Consider the following 20,349-nt stretch of genomic DNA (forward strand, 5'->3'; position numbering starts at 1 on the left):
GCAAAGGTTGCAGGTTCAAGTCCCAGTGGGTATGGCTAGCTGATGAGGCCAAAATAAGGCCGAAATAGATCTATCCTAGTCTCCCTTAATTTTCAAACCCAGCTTAAACATGTGACACATACAGATAGAATTGTCGGCTATCAATAAAATTAACTGCCTTGGAAATGGCCCTGGGTTGGGCCAAGAGGCAAAAAAGGAGCTGTGATGTTCCTTCAATATACCAGGGTGATTCGACACAAAATGTAACCCTTCCCTGGTACAGAGCTGAAGGGATTGGATACTGTAGCCTAGAGGATAATTCTCTGCCTTACAAGGCAAAGGTTGCAGGTTCAAGTCCCAGTGGGTATGGCTAGCTGATGAGGCCAAAATAAGGCCGAAATAGATCTATCCTAGTCTCCCTTAATTTTCAAATTCAGCTTAAACATGTGACATATATATGTATGTATGTATGTCACATGTTTTTTTGCTGAATTTGAAAATTAAGGGAGACTAGGATAGATCTATTTTGGCCATACCCACTGGGACTTGAACCTGCAACCTTTGGTTACATATTTTTGTGTCAAATCACCCAGGTGAATTGAAGGAACATCACAGCTCCTTATTTGCCTCTCGGCCCAACCCAGGGCAATTTCCAAGGCAGTTAATTTTATTGATAGCCGACAATTCTATCTATATGTGTCACATGTTTTTTTGCTGAATTTGAAAATTAAGGAAGACTAGGATAGATCTATTTCGGCCTTATTTTGGCCTCATCAGCTAGCCATACCCACTGGGACTTGAACCTGCAACCTTTGCCTTGTAAGGCAGAGAATTATCCTCTAGGCTACAGTATCCAATCCCTTCAGCTCTGCACCAGGGAAGGGTTACATATTTTTGTGTCGAATATATGTGTACCTCAGGATTAAGCTATAGGATTTTAATGAGATAAAATATGCAACAAAATTAGAAAATGCTAAACTGTCTTAGATGGTAGTGATTGGCGTATCTATGGACATGGGTTGCAAAAAGCCAGCTGGTTTTCAGAATTTCAGAATAATACTGGAGAAAAATGAAGAGTAAACTCAAATGAACACAGGTAACAGTGTTTATTGCCTACCTAATAATGGGAGTGAACTGTTATTTCTTTGCCCTTAACTTTGTTAGGGGGAGAGTGCCAACTAATATCCTAATATGGTAATCTGTTATCTTCTGCTAAGGAATACTTATGAGAATTTTTGCAGCACTGATATAAGAACTATTCTAGGCAAGTGCTGGATAAATTGTCTTGAATTTGTTGGAGAGAGATGTTTATCTTAGGCATCATAGGTTATCAGTGGTAGTTACTGTTTTTAAACCCTGTGTGCTAGCCAGTCATTGTTGTGGGATGGGTGGATATAAAAATAATTTAAAGGAAGAGATAGAGAAAGAATATTAAGTTGAGAATAGGATAGGATAAAAAGTAAAAATGTGAACATACTCAAGACACTAATTATTACACTTTAATTCAGGTGAGTTGTAACAAATACCACATTCCAGTTTCATTTGAAAATGTCTCTTGATTTCACATCTCACTGTAGATACTTTATCAAAGGTTTTGCCTTTGAATAGTCAACTATTTCTCATAATTTTCTTTCCATTAAGCTTTTATACTTCCCTTTAGTCTCATCCAACCAACACTTTTGACAATTCAAATCAGGAGACACTGACTTTTTTTCTGACAAAAAGTTCTTATTCAATTCTACTCAGTTTTAGGCAGTTCATGGTGGAACCTTCTCCCATTTTATACAATTATATATCTGTAAAGTATAAAATAATTCAGGAGTCTCCAACCCCTGGTCTGTGGCCTGGCACCTTAACAACTGGGCCATCCAAACAGTGGGTGAGTGCGCAAAGCTGCATTTGGGTAAGCAATGTGTGCATAAAACCACCCCCCCCCCCACTGCCACAGATTTCATTTTCATCAAGTTTACTTCACTGTGAAAATGAAACAATTAAATATTTATAGAAAAGCATCAATTTATAAGCATGTGTGTATACATATTATATCTGTAAGGTGCCAATCATACTATAGGGTATGTGCATGTGATTGACATACACACAAAAATAATGTATAACAAATATATATTGTGTGATTAATATATGTATATGCATGCTTATAAATATCTATTTTTCTTTATGGAATGGAGGTCATCCATATATTACAAAATGCAGATAGAATGCTCATTATTATTTACTGCTACTTTTTTGAAATCCACAATTTTCTTGATTTCAAAAAAGCAAACAGCATAAAATTGCAGTCTTGGAAGAGGGTTGCAGGAAAATCTAGATAATTCAGATGAAATTGTTGATGTAAAAGGTTGCATTATATTAAAGATTTCTAATAAGCAATGTTATCTACATTTGCATCTGCAAAGCACTGGTTAATAAAGGGAACATTTCTTCTTACAAAGCTGTAATATAATGCAACCTTTTCCATCAGTCACTTCATCTGAATTATCTAGATTTTCCTGCAACCTTCTTTTAAAAATGCATTGTTATGCTGCTCCTAATATTTTCTAGTACCTTTTCTCCCATTTTCACATTAAGCTTCTTAAATACTGTATTGGAAATAGCACTTGACTAAAACCTGTGTTGAGACAAAAATCTTCAAAAACATCTTATAAATTATATAGGAAATATAAAGTGATTTAGTTCTGTTCCTCAGTGTAATGTATACAAATAGTTGACTTTTATATTGCAATGCAAATAATAGAACAGTTCTACAATTTTTATACATTATTTCTGAAAACATGTTTGAAATTATTATCTTGCAAATAAAATATGATTCCATCAGTTGAAATAGGCTTGAAGAACAAACTTAACAACCATAATTCATGAACTAATTCACGTAATCATTCACTGTGGTATGTAGTTTCATTCCTTGCCATATTTATGACCAAAAAAATCAATTGATGTATTAATTAGATGCTAGTACCAATTTACATATTTGAGAGAAATTGGGTTTTTTAAATTCACCTTCATCTCATGATTGTTTGCCAGAAAGAAAGTCAAAACAGCTGGATGAGATTGCTTGGACATAGAAATATTTTCTTTTCCTAACATTAATTCATAGCATATAATTATTTCCCAAGTTATATCTGAACGAATAGAATAAACTCAGCTCATTATCACTGGTGGCAGGGGAGTGGCACTATGAAATAAAGGAGTTTGAGACAACTCCGTCTAGAAAGAAGTATTGAGAATGTGAGGTACTGGATTACAATAAGGATTTAATATAAGGTACATATTGAGGAGAAGTGTTTCAAACTTCTTTTACATTATGGGCTCCAAACTGAACAAAAGCCACAGTTTTTCAAATATATTTACTGATTTTTATAGTTAACAGAGCAGTAATACTACTACTAAGAATTGGTGTTTTATATGAATATTCCCAGGAATTATTTTTATACATCTTTATTTCTTTATTTTTAAAAAAATGAAAGTTACTGTTTTTGACAAAAAGGGATTTCTGTTGTCACTTGCACATATTTGATCATGTGTCCAGAGGCATTCAAACTTCTCCCTGTCCAACCAAGGGCTTCTAGTCCATTGTTAATCTTGAATTTCCGAGATTATCTGCCCTCTTTTTCCTGTAGGTTATTATCTGTTCCTTCTGAAATATCTTCAGAGTTCTCGAGAATGGCTTCCCTAAATCAAGAAAAAGGCTTCAATATTAATGGATAATAATAAATATATTGTACATATATAACCTTTATAATGTCTAATATTAGAAGATAATTTAAAAGCTGTCTCCAAAAAAGCCAATCTTTCCACACAGAACTCAATATGAAGAGTAAATTTCGCTCCCAGACAACCCACTTTTAAAATTGTAGATACCAGTACAGTGTTCCCTCGATTTTCGCAGGTTCGAACTTTGCGAAATGTCTATACCACGGTTTTTCAAAAATATTAATTTAAAAATACTTTGTGGTTTTTTCCCCCATACCATGTTTTTCCCCGCCTGATGACATCATATGTCATCGCTAAACTTTCGTCTGCCTTTAAAAAAACATTTTTTTAAATAAACTTTAATAAATAAACATGGTGAGTAATAATCTAAATGGTTGCTAAGGGAATGGGAAATTGCAATCTAGGGGTTTAAAGTGTTAAGGGAAGGCTTGAGATACTGTTCATAGCCAAAAATAGTGTATTTACTTCCGCATCTCTACTTCGCGGAAATTTGACTTTCGCGGGCGGTCTCAGAACGCATCCCCCGTGGAAATCGAAGGAACACTGTAATACTATTTGACATGCCTAGCCAAGGAATGCATAGCTGCTGACGCACTCTGAGGCCGCCCAGGGATTTTGTTCAACTTTGCAAGACACTATGGAGATATCATATGGTTTCTTGAATGATGTGAGGGAGGCCTCAGGAAAACCTTGTGAAAGGCCAGCATCTGCCTTCTGGGCACAAGTCAGCAACAGAAGGAAGAAGGCAACAAAGATCGCCTGGGGTGGCAGAGGAAGATAGAGATGGCTGGAGATTGGGATGGGGAGTTGAAGTGATGGTAGTTTGGCAGAGAAGCATGAGGTCCTCAGAAGTGCAGTCCTCACCAAAACACACAACTGAGATTACTGGAGCTACCATCACTAAGCAATACAGTCATTATATTTTTCCTAACAACCATTTAGTGATGGAAATTCTGGACCCAAGTAGGAATTAACATGTTAAACCATTGACTATCGTTAAACTATCTGAACTGATAAACTTGCCAAGGTTGCCAAAAACTGGTCTTACGATGTATGGACTTCAACTCCAGGAATTTCCCATGGCTGGCTGGGGAATACTGGGAGTTGAAGTCCACATGTCTTCAACTCAAGCCAAGGTTGAGAATCACTGGATAAAACTATTAGGCTGTTTATTTCTACTGCCTGCTGTATCACTTAATGTTAACCATCAAGAATACTTACCTCACTTCAAAGAGTAACTGCCTTATATAAGTTGTTAATATTATAATACCTATGCTTAATTCCATCAAGGACAAACAAATGGTTTGCCATAATTTACTTTGTAAAATATTTTTAATCACCTGAATAATTGGAGCCGCAGGAGTCAAAATATATAAATTCTTTAATAAAGTGATGTTACCTGCCTGCATACAAATATCAAGTCACATTATTATGGAAGTAGCAAGGACCTCTGAGTTATGCAGACTGAGACTCAGTTTTTTCTTATATAAAAGAATAACTCTGGTTTCTTACCACTCTGCGATCTTTAATGCATGTAGCTCACTTTTCCTCCTTTTCTTTCTCTCAATAAAAGTTTCTCCAGTGACTTTTTGCAGTCCCATTAGTAATATTCCCATAGAGCCACTGCCAAAAAACACCCACAGGAAATAAATGTAGCTACGTGGGGCACAACCAAGCAGGAATTATAATAATGAAAGGTTAAGACATAATTGCTAGCAAAAATCAAATCATCTTCATATACAGTATTTTAAATAAGCAAAGAAATTACTAGGCATACGTTTATTATTCAGGATGAAATATAACTGTTATTTTGTTATAACATATTAAAAGATTGGTAGTCTCCAATCATAAAAGATAGCTTCTATCCTAATTTTTCAAGTGAAAGCACTCAAGAATGTAGGTTTTTAAATTTCTTCCTCCACAATGTCAGTGAATCAATAAAATGAAAACAAAGGTCCAACTAACCATGTTCAAAACCACACTATTAAATTGTTTTGATTTTGAGTTATACTGTAGCAGCTTCTTCATCAAAATATAAACTACAGATTTTGCAGTGGTTTTTAGCCCAAGTCTAATTGTTGAATTTCATATTTAGTTTCTTTTACTATGTAAAAGTATTATATTACCTAAGGGTTACACTCATGTGGGCTTTCTAAAAGATTACAGGTTCACCAGGAAACAGAAGAGCTAAAACTTACAACTATTTTAAGGTACATGTGACAGAAACACAGCAGCTTTGTTTATTCTTCCATCATGAAAAGAATAATAGAGGCACCAGAAACTTCTGAGGAAATGGACAGTAGCTTACATGGTTGAAATTGTCTATTTTTCCCAAATCTCCACTTAAAATATTGAGACTATCCCATTAAATAATGAACTTTCTAAGCTAAAAGTCCAAGTCTGCGGAGAGGGGCAGCATACACCTTTAATTATTATTATTATTATTATTATTATTATTAATAATAATAATAGGCTGTATCAAATGAATGGCCAATGGATCATCTACTTTAAAAATGAGTATGCTTGATGCTATTTAAAATACAATTTACACTACTATTTATTTTAACATTGATAGAAAAAAAATTATTTAATGAGATTGCTTAAGGTATTTTTTAAAACTCTACAAAAGCCTGCAAAAAAGAGAAACAAGTTATGCCAGAATATTTATGAAAAACAAAGATTTATATTTTTTTTTGCAAAATTCAGCAAATTGTTACATGAAAGTTTAGATGTCATCAAAATAAATCAACTGAAAGGTAGCAATACAATAACTGCTATAGTTTAACGTGTGTGCACTTTTTGAGCCACCTACCCCAAGATTCCTCCGACAACACTGCCGCCAATCAGACCTCTCAAGCCCAAGTTTACTCTGAACAAGCTGCCGGTACAAGCTAGAAATAAAATGCAATCAGACAAAGCAAGTTCAATCTCAGTACTCTAAGGTGCCTATTAAATCATTTCCACTTCCTGCTTATCATCATCTAGTCTAGTGAAATGTAATTCCAAAGCAGTACACATCATACATTCAACGCCAAATATCTACTTTTCACTAAACAAGGCAATATCTTTTGCAACAAACACTTAAGGCATGGATAGTATGCTCCCATACACGTCTGTAAGGCTGTATGTATATCTTTAGTCTCTCTCTCTCTCCCCCGCCCCCGGGGTATGTGTAGGGGGGGGTTGTATCTGTCTAGAGTTGGATGTGTATGGAAGAAATATTAGAATATTGGCACACATATGGGTGTCCTATCTCAGTATATAATTCAACAGTGTAGACATGAATTAAAAAGAACATGGAGTTTCTATCAAGATTCTTTTTAAAATTTGTACAATGTTTATGTAGCAAAAATGATTATACTATTTCCAAGTTTTTCTCTGCTTATATTATTTCCCATATTACAACTACTAACTGTAAAAAATTGTCTCCAACGGCTAGCAGCCCTCATTTGGGTGAAAAGGATAATAGTACTTTCCTCCAGACGTATTATATGCAGATTCCAAGATCAATTTGATGCTTCATTCTGTATTAGGAAAATTCTGGGTTCAATAGATACACAGCAGAAATAATAAACAAGCCTAAATTTCAACTCAGTTCATTACTGTAACTGAGGTTAAGTGGAAAAAAAATGGAAGGAAAACTCTAATATCTCATGATATCTTCTGCTATACTGTGTATGTGCCTGTGTGATGACAGCAATAATAGTATGGAGGATTTGTGGTTTTTCAGCATCCAGTATTAAAGTTATAATGAGTAATTTTGGAAGTTTAAAGGTGGTGTCAGTAATACCTGGAAGCAGGGGCAGGCTACCATTCCCGGCCTGTACCGAAACGGACCAGGAGCGCACCCCTCTTCTCCCCCCCCTTGAGTGCGTGCGCGTGCAAGCACACTTTCTGGGTTTTTTCGCTTCTGCGAATGCGGAATCCAGAAATGGGCAAAAAATAAGTGCCTGCTTGCTGCTGCCTGCCGCCGTTTGCCCCCCCCCACTGCCCATTTGCTGCCATTCGCCTCGCTCACCTCTCATTCTTGGGGCGAACGGCGGCAGTGCAGGTGGGGAGCCATTGCGAGGGCTGGCAGTGGGGGGGAGCCGGCCCGACAGGCAAGCGAGGGGTTTGCGGCAGGGGAAGGTAGCATTCACAGCGGGGGAAGGCAGCGCTCGCAGTAGGGGAAGGCAGCGCTCGCAGTGCAGGAAGGAAGGGCTTGCGGCAGGGGAAGGCAGACATAGGTCTGGGGAATCGCCGGTGGCGCATGCACACCCGGCATCACCACCGTAGCTAGGCTACGCGCTACATTGCCGCTATTGGAACTGCCTTCCCCACCGTTTAGGGTCGGGCCCACCACTGCCTGGAAGCAATGTTTCTTCAATTTACAAAGCAGTAAGTAAAAAAATATAATTCATTTCAGCATATAAACTATTACAGGATGCTTGCGCAATTCAAGCTGGAAAAAAAGATTATGGAGAAGGCCACAATAAAATATTTGTTTTATCTGATTAGTTACCAGGATTTTTTTAAGGAAATTTTAGTAGAAATTCAACAGAGCCTTTCTATATCAAAGGGTTGCTGCAGTTTCAAAACAGCCACTTTATACACACAGAACATTTAGTTCAAGATCTATATGATATATATATATATATATATTTTTGCATGTCTGAATTATTCAAAAAATAACACAGATCAAAAAATAACTCTAGTATTAATTTCCTCTAATCAACAGTCTTACCTCCGGCAATGGTATAGTGACCAAGGGTACTTTTATCACGATATACAGACAAGCCAGTATTCACTGTGCTGTAAGGAGAGAAATAATAAGAACAAGAAATCCTGAAAAATCAAAACATTGGCTTGTTATTTTTCTAGCTAGGTATTTTTGTAATTTGCAAATAAAATACATATGTTTTTAAATGGAATGAAATATATATATATATATATTTAGCTAGAAAAATAACAAGCCAATATATAGATACATGCATACATATACATACACACACACACACACAACATGTGAAATGTTTCACATCAACATTCATTATCAATTTAAAAAATCTATTTCTCAGTGAACATATTTATGGCTTGAAGCATAATTCACAAAATATAATAACTGTATTTTTCTTCTTCATGAATATCTACCCAGAGCAATTCATATATAATGTAGATCTTATTTGAGATAATGAATGTGAAGTTCTACTTTGTGGATTTGAAGTAATTTAGCAAAATGAGATAAGAATATTAAGTTTTAATAATGATGGTTTTATTGTTTAATAATGCATTGCATTTCTATTTCCAAAAAGAAACATTGGACTTAAAATGATCCTGTTTCAAAGAAATATTAGGTAGAAAAAAGGTTATATATTAACTAATACTATACAAACCCAGATTTCCAAAATTGTCAGTTCCTCCTGAATGAAGGAAGATTCATTCTTCCTTCCTTCCTTAAAGATTCTGCCTCCCTTCATTCGATTTGTGTGTATATGATACTTGTTATCTTAAGATCTGGACACGCATAATTGCCATTATGTTATAACAAAGTAACACTTTTAAAAATTTATCTTGATTTTGACAATCTTATTTTTGGGGGAAGGGAACTATTATACCATTCTTTTTGGAAGCAGAATACATAACCAACCCCTGACTTTTACTTTGTTCTTAGTTATATTTTAATTTTATTTTCCTCAATAGTATATTTGAGTACAAAAATATGCTACTGGGAAAATAAAGAGAATTAGAAATGCAGAAACAGTAGAAGGGGCACAATAACCATTTTGCATCTAGGTTCCAAAATTATATTATTATCCTAGAACTGTAGATTATTGTTGAATTGTAGGATCATGTATCATGGACACACACCCTCCTGCTCATCACCCATAGGTAAGAAAAAATACACTTACTTGAATATTGCCACAAAAGCAGCAACTCTCCAGCCCCACCGCCAACCATATCGGATGAATCCCCTGGTTGCTATATGTTGCATAGATTGCTTTGGAGAAAGCAAGCAAAATTATATGATGTTAAGGCATTCTATATCCTTTACTAATGTGAACTTAAAGCGTGATAACAGAAATCACACAAAAGCTTCATAAATTCCTTACACAACTTTCTGGTTGTCTGTTTTGCAAAAGGAATGTATAGTCATTCAAACTTTCATTACTAGATGTTACATAACATTACCTGATCAATAAAAAACAGTTAAACTGCTAATTGACTGTGGATTGAATTTAATACCATAAACTAAGACGCAAGTAAGGTATACATTAATATATTTACTAAATATACATATTTAACATTTAAAAGAATGTATTCTTTGAATAAGTGATTTGCAATACAGTATTTCATTCAAAAATGTTGTCAGTGAAAATAGATTACATAAAATGTCCCTCTGTGGTGCGCGATTTATAATTTTTGTTTCTCATATACAAGGCAGCAAGTAACAAAAATTATTTCAAGGTTTACACTTAAATGTGTATTCCATTTTTGTCAAAGGTACGTGTCCCTACCACAGCATCCAGCCGATTATAGTACATTTCTCCTCCAGATTTCTCAATGTACTGTTTTTTAGCATTTACATATCCAGGTAAACCGCCACAGACATAGCCAGCGAGCCACGCTGTAAATGTTGCTTTAGCGATATAGATAAATTCTTCTGAGTATTCCTGTCGTTCACTGCAAAAATTAAATGTTTCAGGAAACGTATTCAGAAATTGTTTTATTAAACTACCCGCGTCCTTTGTAATAATAATTGCTGGGATATGCATGGAAGGGCGAGGTTGGGGGCTGATTTCGGGGAAAAAAGCTTTCGTCCTTGAATTATACACCTTCCCTCCCGCTCCCCACAGGAGCTCCAAGGCTTAAGGCTCTTCTGGGCTATGCACTCACTTCCGCCGAAAGAGCTCTCGAAGTCGTTCCCAACCCGAGTCCGGGGTCTGCAGGCAAGGTGGCGAGCCCTCCAGCCCTCCGACAGGCTCGGGGACCGCGGCGCTTTCTTCATCTATCCCTTGCAGCGGGCGTGCTGTCCTCTTGTCTAAGCGCTCCATATTTGCCGGCATTTGCCCGGAAAGTCTTCGCGAGAGTTTCCCTTCTAAGCGTTTAAACACCTTGAACAGAAAAGAGCGCCGCCCTGTCGTCTTGGAGGACGTAGCGCGCCTTCTTCGCGCCCGCGAAGCTTGGGAAAAGAACCGACGCATGAGAAGGGAGCGGTATTTTTTCCTCTTTTTTATAGAATTCTTTATTGGCCAAATGTGTTTGGACGCACAAGGAGTTTGTCATTGGTGCACATGCTCTCAGTGTACATAAAAGAAAAAGATACATTTGTCAAGAATCATGAGGTACAACACTTAATGATTATTGAAGTCAAATAAGCAGTGAGGAAACAATCAATATTAATTAAAAATCTTAAGGATACAAGCAACAAGTTGCAGTCATATAATCATAAGTGGGAGGAAATGGGTGATAGGAATGATGAGAAAAGACTAGTAGTAATAGTAGTGCAGACTTAGTAAATAATTTGCCAATGTTGAGGTCCTACTGTTCTATTGTCTTCTATCGTTACCTTTTATCATTACTTATCTAATGTTTTATTTGTACAAATTACCATCCTATAATTGTTTGACAAATACATAAATAAAAATAAAATTATTTGTGTAGCAGAGTGATGGCTTTCAGGGAAAAAATGTTTTTGTGTCTAGTTGTCTTGGTGTGCAGTGCTCTGTAGTGACATTTTGAGGGTAGGATTTGAAACAGTTTATGTCCAGGATGCGAGGGGTCAGTCAATATTTTCACAGCCCTCTTTTTGACTCCTGCAGTATTCAGGTCTTCAATGGAAGGCAAGTTGGCAGCAATTGTTTTTTCTGCAATTGTTTTTTCACCTTTAGAAATAACAGGGTTCCCGCACTGACTTAAAAAAAAACACAATGACGATGAAAGTCCTTCCATCCTCCTTTCTCTCTCTTGCCTCCCCCTCTCCCCTTTCTATCTGCCTGCATTTAGAAAGACGTCATTATTTTATCTCTATTTTTTAAAATGGGGGGTGGAGGAAGCAAAACTAAATGTACTTCATTATTCCTTTCCCCATCAGCCAGGTCTTTCTTCATAGCCTTTCAAACTTCTTTCTGTCCAACACCCTGGAACTCCCTCCTTGCATGTGTGATTCCTGCAGTGGCATTTCTTCTCACCTTTCAATTTTCTCTGAGGTCTACGGGTTCTACTGGTTACATTTCTGTTACTGGTTTGACACTGCATTTTCCACCTCCACATCTCTGAGACGGGAATCCAGAATGTCCTTCAATGGTTAAACAAGACTCAATGGATAAAGATCCGTGGTTAAACAATTTGTGAGGATTGTGTTGAAAAAGTTTAAACATGTTTTGATTCTTAATCCCATTCCAATACAGGTAGATAGCAGCATGCGCCTCGATCAAGTACAGTAGTCCCTCCCTATATCGCGCTTCACCTACTGCGGCTTCACTTCATCGCGGGTTTTCAAGAAATATTAATGAGAAAAATCATTCGCGGATCTTCGCTGGTTCGCGGGTTTCTGAGGAAGTCGATCGGCAGGTTTTTCAAAAAAAATATATCTAAAATTGTAAATACTGTATTTAAATACTGTATCTAAAATAAATACTGTGTGGGAAGGGTTTATAAACACTTAAAACAATGAAAACTTACCAAACAATTACAATATAAATACTTAAATAAGTACTATCAGTCGATAAATTCCCCATCGCGGATTTCACCTATCACGGCCGGGTCTGGAACGTAACACCAGCGATAGGTGAGGGCTTACTGTAGTGCATCCTTCAAAATTTGTTGTGCTCTGTTCGGGAGAATGAAAGATCAGAGACTGAATCAAGTTGTCATAGTATTAACTTCCTTTATTAGGGGAACAACTGTGAACGCATGAGCAGTCATGGGCCTTCCTAGGCATGCGCCCATGTTTCTCCAAAACTCCGCAGACTGCACTGGCTGCCGATTAGTTTCTGGACACAATTCAAAGTGTTGGTAATGACCTATATGGCATCGGGCCAGATTACGTGCGGGACCGCTATGAGTCCCAGCAACCAGTTAGTCCCACAGAGTTGGCCTTGTCCAGGTCCCATCAACTAGACAATGTCGCTTGGCAGGGCCTAGGGCCTTCTCTGCGGGGGCCCCAACCCTCTGGAATCAGCTCCACCCAGAAATCCTTACTACCCCCACCCTCCTCGCCTTCCGCAAGAGTCTAAAGACTCATCTATGCTGCCAGGCTTGGGGTGATTAGATCTTACCACCCGGGCCAACAAATATTATGTATGGTTGTTATCTGAGTGGGTATGATTCATTTTTAATATAATTGGGGATTTTAGACTAGTTTACTTAGTTTGAATTAATTGGATTTAGCCTACTATATTCTATTGTTTCCTTTTATATGTAGTAAGATGGCCCGAGTTCTCGGAGAGGGGCGGCAAATAAATCCAATCAATCAATCAATCAATCAATAAAATAAAATATAACAGGAACTGGCAACAGGCAACTTTCTGTCAACTGTTTGCCAGTCACCAGCCCAATAAAGTCTTGTGATCAGTGATTAGTTGGAAAAATTGGCCATAGATATAGTGATGAAATCATTTTACAGCAATGATAACAGCCAGAGTGTCTTTATTTAATTGACTGTAATTTCTCTCTGTAGAGGAAAGCGTTCTAGAGAAAAAAGTAATAGGGGCGTTTGTCCCATTTGGTAAGGCTGAGGACAGCCCTGATACCATAAGGAGAAGCATCACTAGCCAATGTGAGGGGAGCGCTGTCGCTGTACTGAACAAGCATAGCATCTCAAGTAAGGAGACCCTTAATAGCATTGAAAGCTGAGGACTGCGCCCTGCCCCACACCCAAGGGGTTTTGCTGTTAAGCAACTGGTGCAGCGGTTCGGCTACAGTGGCTTTATGAGGAAGGAATATACTGTAAACATTAAGGAAACCCAAGAAAGTAGCTCTGCAGGGGACAAAAAAGCTCTACAGAGAATTAGTAACATTGCCCAGAATATCATTGAGCTCCAGCTATTGGCCTTGGACGATATCTTCGCATCTCGTCGTTTTAGGAAGCCGCATAACATTCTCAGAGACTCTTCTCATCCTGCTTACAATCTTTTTTGGACTGTTGCCTTCTGGCAGAAGATACAGAACAATTAAAACTCAGACCATATGCTTTCTGAATAGTTTTTATCCCAGAGCTAAAATTGCATTTAACAAAAGGTCACCTCTTGGTCTGTTGTGTGGACGTTTGGGTCATTCAGGGTGGGGAATTTGTGATGGGTGGGGGTACGTTTTGGGGATTGTTATGTGTGTTGGGCCTGGTCTTTGGGTGTTATGTGAATTTTGTTGTATGGGTATACTGTGTATATACATATAATGACAATAATTAACTAATCAAGTAAACCTACAATTCAGCCTTGCAAGTGGGGATTAGTGCCTTTGCAATTACCTCCACTTTAGATGCTGTAGGTTGAATGCCTTTTACATGAATAAGAAATCCCAACACCTCTACTCTGGGGGCCCCTATCTTGCACTTCAACTTTTTGAGTTTGAGCCAGACTGTTGTAGCTTGTTAAGAACTTGCCTAAGATGATCAATTAGTTGTGGATGACTTGCGGCTGAAATTAGGACATCATTGAAGTAAGGGAAGACCTGGAGCCACATCAATGCCAAACTGCAGGCGGTGACCCTTAAAAGCCTCCCTGTGGGTAACAATCTTTATTTATTTTATTTATTTATTAGATTTGTATGCCGCCCCTCTCCGAAGACTCGGGGCGGCTAACAACAATAAAAAAGACAATGTAACAAATCTAATATTAAAAAAATAATCTAAAAAACCCCAATTTAAGAGACCAATCATACAAACAAGCATACCATGTATAAATTCTATAAGCCTAGGGGGAAGGGAAAAAATTTCAATTCCCCCATGCCTGACGACAGAGGTGGGTTTTAAGGAGCTTGCGAAAGACAGGAGGGTGGGGGCAACTCTGATATCTGGGGGGAGCTGGTTCCAGAGGGTCGGGGCCGCCACAGAGAAGGCTCTTCTCCTGGGTCCCGCCAAATGACATTTAGTCGACGGGACCCGGAGAAGGCTAACTCTGTGGGACCTAACCGGTCGCTGGGATTCGTGCAGCAGAAGGCGGTCCCGGAGATATTCTGGTCCGATGCCATGAAGGGCTTTATAGGTCATAACCAACACTTTGAATTGTGACCGGAAATTGATCGGCAACCAATGCAGACTGCAGAGTGTTGGTGTAACATGGGCATACCTGGGGAAGCCCATGATTGCTCTTGCAGCTGCATTCTGCACGATATGAAGTTTCCAAACACTTTTCAAAGGTAGCCGCATGCAGAGAGCATTACAGTAGTCGAACCTCGAGGTGATGAGGGCATGAGTGACTGTGAGCAGTGAGTCCTGGTCCAGATAGTGCCGCAACTGGTGCACCAGGCGAACCTGGGCAAACGCCCCCCTCGCCACAGCTGAAGAAACGTGTGGGCAGCAGCCATGGCCTCATCAAAAGGAAGCTGCCATATGCAATTTGGCAAAAATGGTGCTATGGCCCAATGAGTGCAGGAGAGTTTTTATCTGAATAGTTATCCCAGAGCTATACAGTAATACCCCGGTTATTGCGTCCCCGACCATTGCGAACAGGGTAATTTGCGATTTTTCAACCCGGAAGTCAAAACACCATCTGCGCATGTGTGCCCTTTTTTTCTATGGGCACGCATGCATAGATGGCGCCCGGCAGATCAGCTGCTGGGCGGCTTCCCTGGGTCTTCCCCCTCTTGCTGGCGGGAGGGCGAGCAGCGGGCATCAGCAAGGAGTTTCCCCACCGCCCACGCAAACTCCTCGCTGCCGCCCGCCCTTCGCCCGCCCACGCCATTCATTCTCGCCGCTTTCGAGCTGAGTCCTGAAGCGAATTCGCTCCGGGACTCAGCTCGAAAGCGGCGACAGCCAGCGCGGCGCGGCTGTTTTAAAATGTCGCCGCCGGCATGGGGGGCTTGCCAGCACCCCCCGGACCCCCAACCCGGGTTTGGGGGGCTGCTAGGAAGCCCCCCATGCCGGCGGCGACATTTTAAAACAGCCGCGCCGCCCCCAATCTTCGGCTCCTCGCTAGCGCTGCGGGAGTAAAAACACCATCTGCACATGCGCAGATGGTGTTTTTACTTCCGCAGCGCTACTTCGTGAAAACCCGCTCGTTGCGGGGGGTCCTGGAACGGAACCCTCGCAACAAGCGGGGGATCACTGTAATTGCATTTAACAATGAACTAAAAAAGTCACCACCAGTGAACTAATGTGATCAGTGAATATAGGGACTTGAGAGGGATGGACTTGCAATGCACAATTGTGGATGCATTTGAAATCAGCACAGATGCATATAGACACTGTAGCGTGGGCATTATCCTAGGAGATTGTGAAGCAATTGTCCCTAGGCTTGGTGAAGCTGTTCTTGGACCTTCTGGATGGATACAGGTATTGTGGCGTGCTGGACTGGCAGGCCTTAGCCAAATGCCCCTTTCTTTCACATTGGTGGCAGATAGAGGTTCTGAAGTGGCAAGCAGACCTCAGGTGATTTTCGCTGTGGCAAGGTATTAGAAATGATGTTCTTCTGTATGTTTCTCTCTTTGGACTGGCTTGAGGTGGCTCGTGTTGTCCTCATCGTTTGTCCAGTCATCAGAAATAGCATCATCATGATGGACGGCCACGGTTTGGTCAGAGGCGATAGTTGATAGGGTCGGTGCTTTTCAGCCATTGACCTCTCCAACATTTTGGATGTGCATGCTACTGCAGAGTGTGGGCTGATGTCCTTACCCACTGGCTGAGCTGTCAGACTCCATCCAATGGGAAGTCACCTCTAGTTACTGTTCTGCCGGGCTCTCTGGTATGAGCCTCCCGAAAATTCAAGGGTATAAATTTCAGACACACACACATTTGAAAATTCAAAACAATGTTCTTTATCACAAAATTCAAAAGAAACAAAGCACCCTTTTTGTATTGCAAAGAGCACTCGTCCCAAAACAACCTTGTAGGCTGTATAATTCCCTTAATCAGTCCTTAACTACTTAGCTAGCAGCTATGAAGAAACGTCACAGCCCTCCTTCTTCCAACAAAGTGAGACACACACACTTTGCTCTGCTTTGGTTTCAAAGGCGTGAAAAATCAACAAGTCCGGAAAACAGCAAAACATGGTGATCTGAAGAACTGTGATCAGATAATCTTCCACAATGGCCAAACCAACACGCTGCTATTTGTATCAGCAGCTCTAATTACTACCCAAACACAGGTGGCCTCTCTTATCTCCTGTAATATGTCCTCAATTGGTCTCTTCTACACGTAACTCTGCACATGCGTGGGTCCAAGACTTCCGCATCTGAATCGATCGAAGATAATGGAGATTGGCTTCCTGGGCTGTGTGCCAAGCCACCCCCACCTTCTCCTTCGTCCGAGGAAACTGCACTACCTGCCTCTGTCGGCAATAAAACAGGCCTATGACATGTTGATGTTTCCCCTGCATCCACCTCCACATTCCTTGGGGCAGGAGTTGGGCCAGAGTCAACCACAACAGTTACTAGGCAAATTCCATGCATAGGAACAGAGCATGTTGCATCTATGGTTGTAAGGCTGTTACTTAGTTTGATAATGAAACATCTGCAAGGAAGCAGCCAAGATCACAGACCACCAAGAACCCCAGTTCAACCCTATGCACTCCTCTTGCCAGGGAACCGATAGCTCACCACTCTGAGAACATTGCCTGTCCTATTTTCAATTATTAAAATTTCTCCTAAATATGGTAGCGGGGATTAATGCAGGAAATGTAACTCAGGGACCTAGAACTTCTTACAAGTTCAAAACTGAAGTTATTTTGATTAATATACCTTCAATTATTAGTAATAGCCTGAAGCAACCTCTACATAAAGGTGGCAGATGAAAGTTGGAAAAGATGTTTAGGCTGTGTGCAAACCACCAACTCAGCATGAAGGTTATAAGATTTGAATCCCAATGAATAGTTATTTAAGTGACATTTTAGGTTTATTTTATTGTGTAGATCTAAATGGGAGTCCCTTTTGGTTCTTTTTAATTCAGATGTACTTCGTGATCAAAGCTGACTAAAGGGATTCAAGATGGCATATGTATGAAATCCACCTATGGTAATATGAATGTGAAATTTAAAGAGCTAAAGCACTCAGAAAACACAAACCCATAGAAAATACGGTAGATCAATTCTTTAATTTGAATTAATCTTTTGGACATTTGTGATGTTGCAATTATTAATCTGAAGAAAAGAGAATGTGAAGACAAATACCATCCAAAGCACTGTCTCCACCTCAGAAAAAAAAGATGTTGTATTTTACACCGGGAAAGTATACTTAATGACTAATACACTGCTCATTAATTATTATTTAATTAAAACAGTAATTGATGAAACAACATGTATGAAGAGAAACCTATGATTTATTACAAATCATTTAAATACAGCTAGTTAGGCCAGCCCTCCAGACCTGGACAAAATAATAAAATTATAGGTAAACCTCGATATACGGCCACAATTGAACCCAACATTTCTTTTGCTATGCGAGGCAGTTAAATACGTTTTGCCCCATTTTATGACCTTTCTTTCCACAGTTGTTAAATGTACTCCTACGTTGTTAAGTTAGTAACATGGTTCTAAGTGAATCTGACTTCCCCATTGACTTTGCTTATTAGAAAGTCTCAAATATTGATCATGTCACCCTGGGATACATTAGTTAGTTGCTAAGCATCTGAATTTTGATCATGTGACCAGAAAGACGCTGCAATGGTTTTAATGTGAAAAATGGTCGTGTCACTTTTTTCAGTGCTGTTGAATGGTCAGTAAATGAACTGTCAGACGTCGAAGACTACCTGTATTTGATTACAAGCTTTCCAGAAATATTCAGTATCATATTTTAGAATGATGGGCTTCCCGATGAATTAAACACTTTCAGGAATGTGTTGGCACATTAGTCAAATGGAATTCAATGTTCCACAACCATTCAGGATGCTTTCATTAATAGATTAATGATTCATTTAGCAATTATAACCCACAAAGTAGGGTCAATATGACACTGTGGTGAGTAAGTAGATATGAGTAACAATTATCAAGAGATTTTTTTTAAAAAAATGCTAGGACTCAGCAAAATTTCCACCTTCTTCTTAACTGGCTACAATATAAAATAGAATTCACAGTCTGCCATTATCATTTAATAAACTCAGGGGTAGGCTACTGGCCGGACGGGGGCCAACGCAGTGGGGTAGCGAAAATGGAGCTCCACCCCAGAGAACCCAATTTGCACTGAAAGATGTTGAAAGGAAATGCATAAGCCACACCCACCATGTGGTAGTAAAAATTTTGGTAGCCCTTCATTGCATACACTGCAGTAAGTAGCAACAATATTCTTCTCTCTTTAGTTTGTCAACACGCAGAAATACGTAACGTCCACTGGTTAGAGGAACAATTTTCCTTTCCTGATTTCAAAATGTTCAAAAGCTCTGATTGTAGATGGGGGTTTTTTACAGTTCAGTTTTCAAAGGTCTGGGCAGTATCTCATTATAGTTGTTCTTCCGTTTTACTTTATAAGTTAAGGCTTTAGAATAGTCCTTTAGAAGTTGCTCCCAGTAACAAGAGATGTCCTCCATTTGCAAGTGGTCCATGATGAACTGGCGACCCCTAGAGACCAAACAACCAAGCAAAGAAATCAATTGCTTTTCTAATTCAAAACTCAATTTTGAATTCTAATTCAAAAGCCAATACAGTCAATTGCTTTTCTAATTAAAAAGCTTAAATATACGTCTGGGGTATAAAAAAAGGAAAAGGCTTAGCAGTCATCATGCCTATCCAGAAATCTGTAATTTTATGACTTATTCCTAAAATCTAAACACATATTTAAAAATCAAAGCCAGACTTATATATATACAGTAACTCAAATTGATATAGTATTGAAAGTGCCCCCGCTGTAAAAACAGAACAAACCTTTTCCAATTGTGGAAGTAAACATTAAATGGTGTATAATTATTGGTATTAAAACTTGAGTATCATTTAAAGGTCTTACTCCTGCAAGATATAAACACATCCTAGAATTCAATTATTTCTAAATTTACATGCCCTCTGCCTTTTTTGTCACCCTACACTTTGCCTTACAAAATGGAAATCATTCCCAACTTGGCCTATCAGTGCAGTGTAAAGCTGAAACTGCCCCATGAAGCCTCAGTCAGTCCAGCCCTTGTCAACATGCACTCCCAGGTCTCTTAATATCTTGCGCTCTGCTGCCCTTCACCATCTTCTTGCTCCTACTGCTGCTGAAGAAGGGTTTTTGTCCTATACCTTTTTGAGGCAGCTGCTGGGGGCCATTTTCCTCTGGTCCCTGAAGAAATACATGATGCGGAACATAGGAAAGAAAGCCTGGTGCAGCTAACAACTGCCTTGTGAAGGGGCATGCTTCATCAATAGCAGGAGCAAGAAGACAATGGATGTTAGCTAGGGTGGCAACATCTGTGAAATACATGGGGCCAAAAGGATAGATGGGGAGATAGGCTGGTGTATGTGAAGCATCCCTGCACATGTAAGTGCAAGTAGAATGCAGCACACCTGAATTTTGATGATATGATTGCTGCATAGACCATAA

At 39.2% G+C, this 20,349-nt stretch overlaps 2 protein-coding genes across 7 annotated transcripts in view; both read right to left on the reverse strand.

Annotated features, from left to right (window-relative positions):
- Positions 1–1,463: 1,463 nt before the first annotated feature.
- Positions 1,464–10,835, reverse strand: TIMMDC1 (translocase of inner mitochondrial membrane domain containing 1). Of its 6 annotated transcripts, none has more exons than XR_011558971.1 (8): positions 10,582–10,813; positions 10,203–10,368; positions 9,597–9,685; positions 8,432–8,532; positions 6,521–6,599; positions 5,221–5,331; positions 1,593–3,666; positions 1,464–1,531 (listed from the first exon to the last, which is right to left on the reverse strand). XR_011558971.1 is itself a non-coding variant. In XM_070750225.1 (7 exons), the coding sequence occupies exons 1-7, from the start codon at positions 10,749–10,751 to the stop codon at positions 3,591–3,593; spliced, it is 792 nt and encodes a 263-aa protein (XP_070606326.1). In that variant the 5' UTR covers positions 10,752–10,813; the 3' UTR covers positions 1,464–3,590. The 6 variants fall into 6 exon arrangements, 4 of the variants coding, with proteins under 4 accessions (XP_070606326.1, XP_070606328.1, XP_070606329.1 ...); XR_011558972.1 differs by having other exon boundaries at positions 8,432–8,499; positions 10,582–10,811; XM_070750225.1 differs by having other exon boundaries at positions 1,464–3,666.
- A 7,081-nt stretch (positions 10,836–17,916) lies between these two features.
- The window catches only part of POGLUT1 (protein O-glucosyltransferase 1), a 29,427-nt gene continuing 26,994 nt past the window's right edge, over positions 17,917–20,349 (reverse strand). The window contains exon 11 of the mRNA XM_070751749.1: positions 17,917–19,394. Within this exon, the coding sequence (XP_070607850.1) occupies positions 19,238–19,394 (157 nt within the window). The 3' untranslated portion in view covers positions 17,917–19,237. The remainder of the gene's footprint in view (positions 19,395–20,349) is intronic.

This window comes from Erythrolamprus reginae, chromosome 4 (genome assembly GCF_031021105.1).
Source record: "Erythrolamprus reginae isolate rEryReg1 chromosome 4, rEryReg1.hap1, whole genome shotgun sequence".
Taxonomy (NCBI): Eukaryota; Metazoa; Chordata; class Lepidosauria; order Squamata; family Dipsadidae; genus Erythrolamprus; species Erythrolamprus reginae.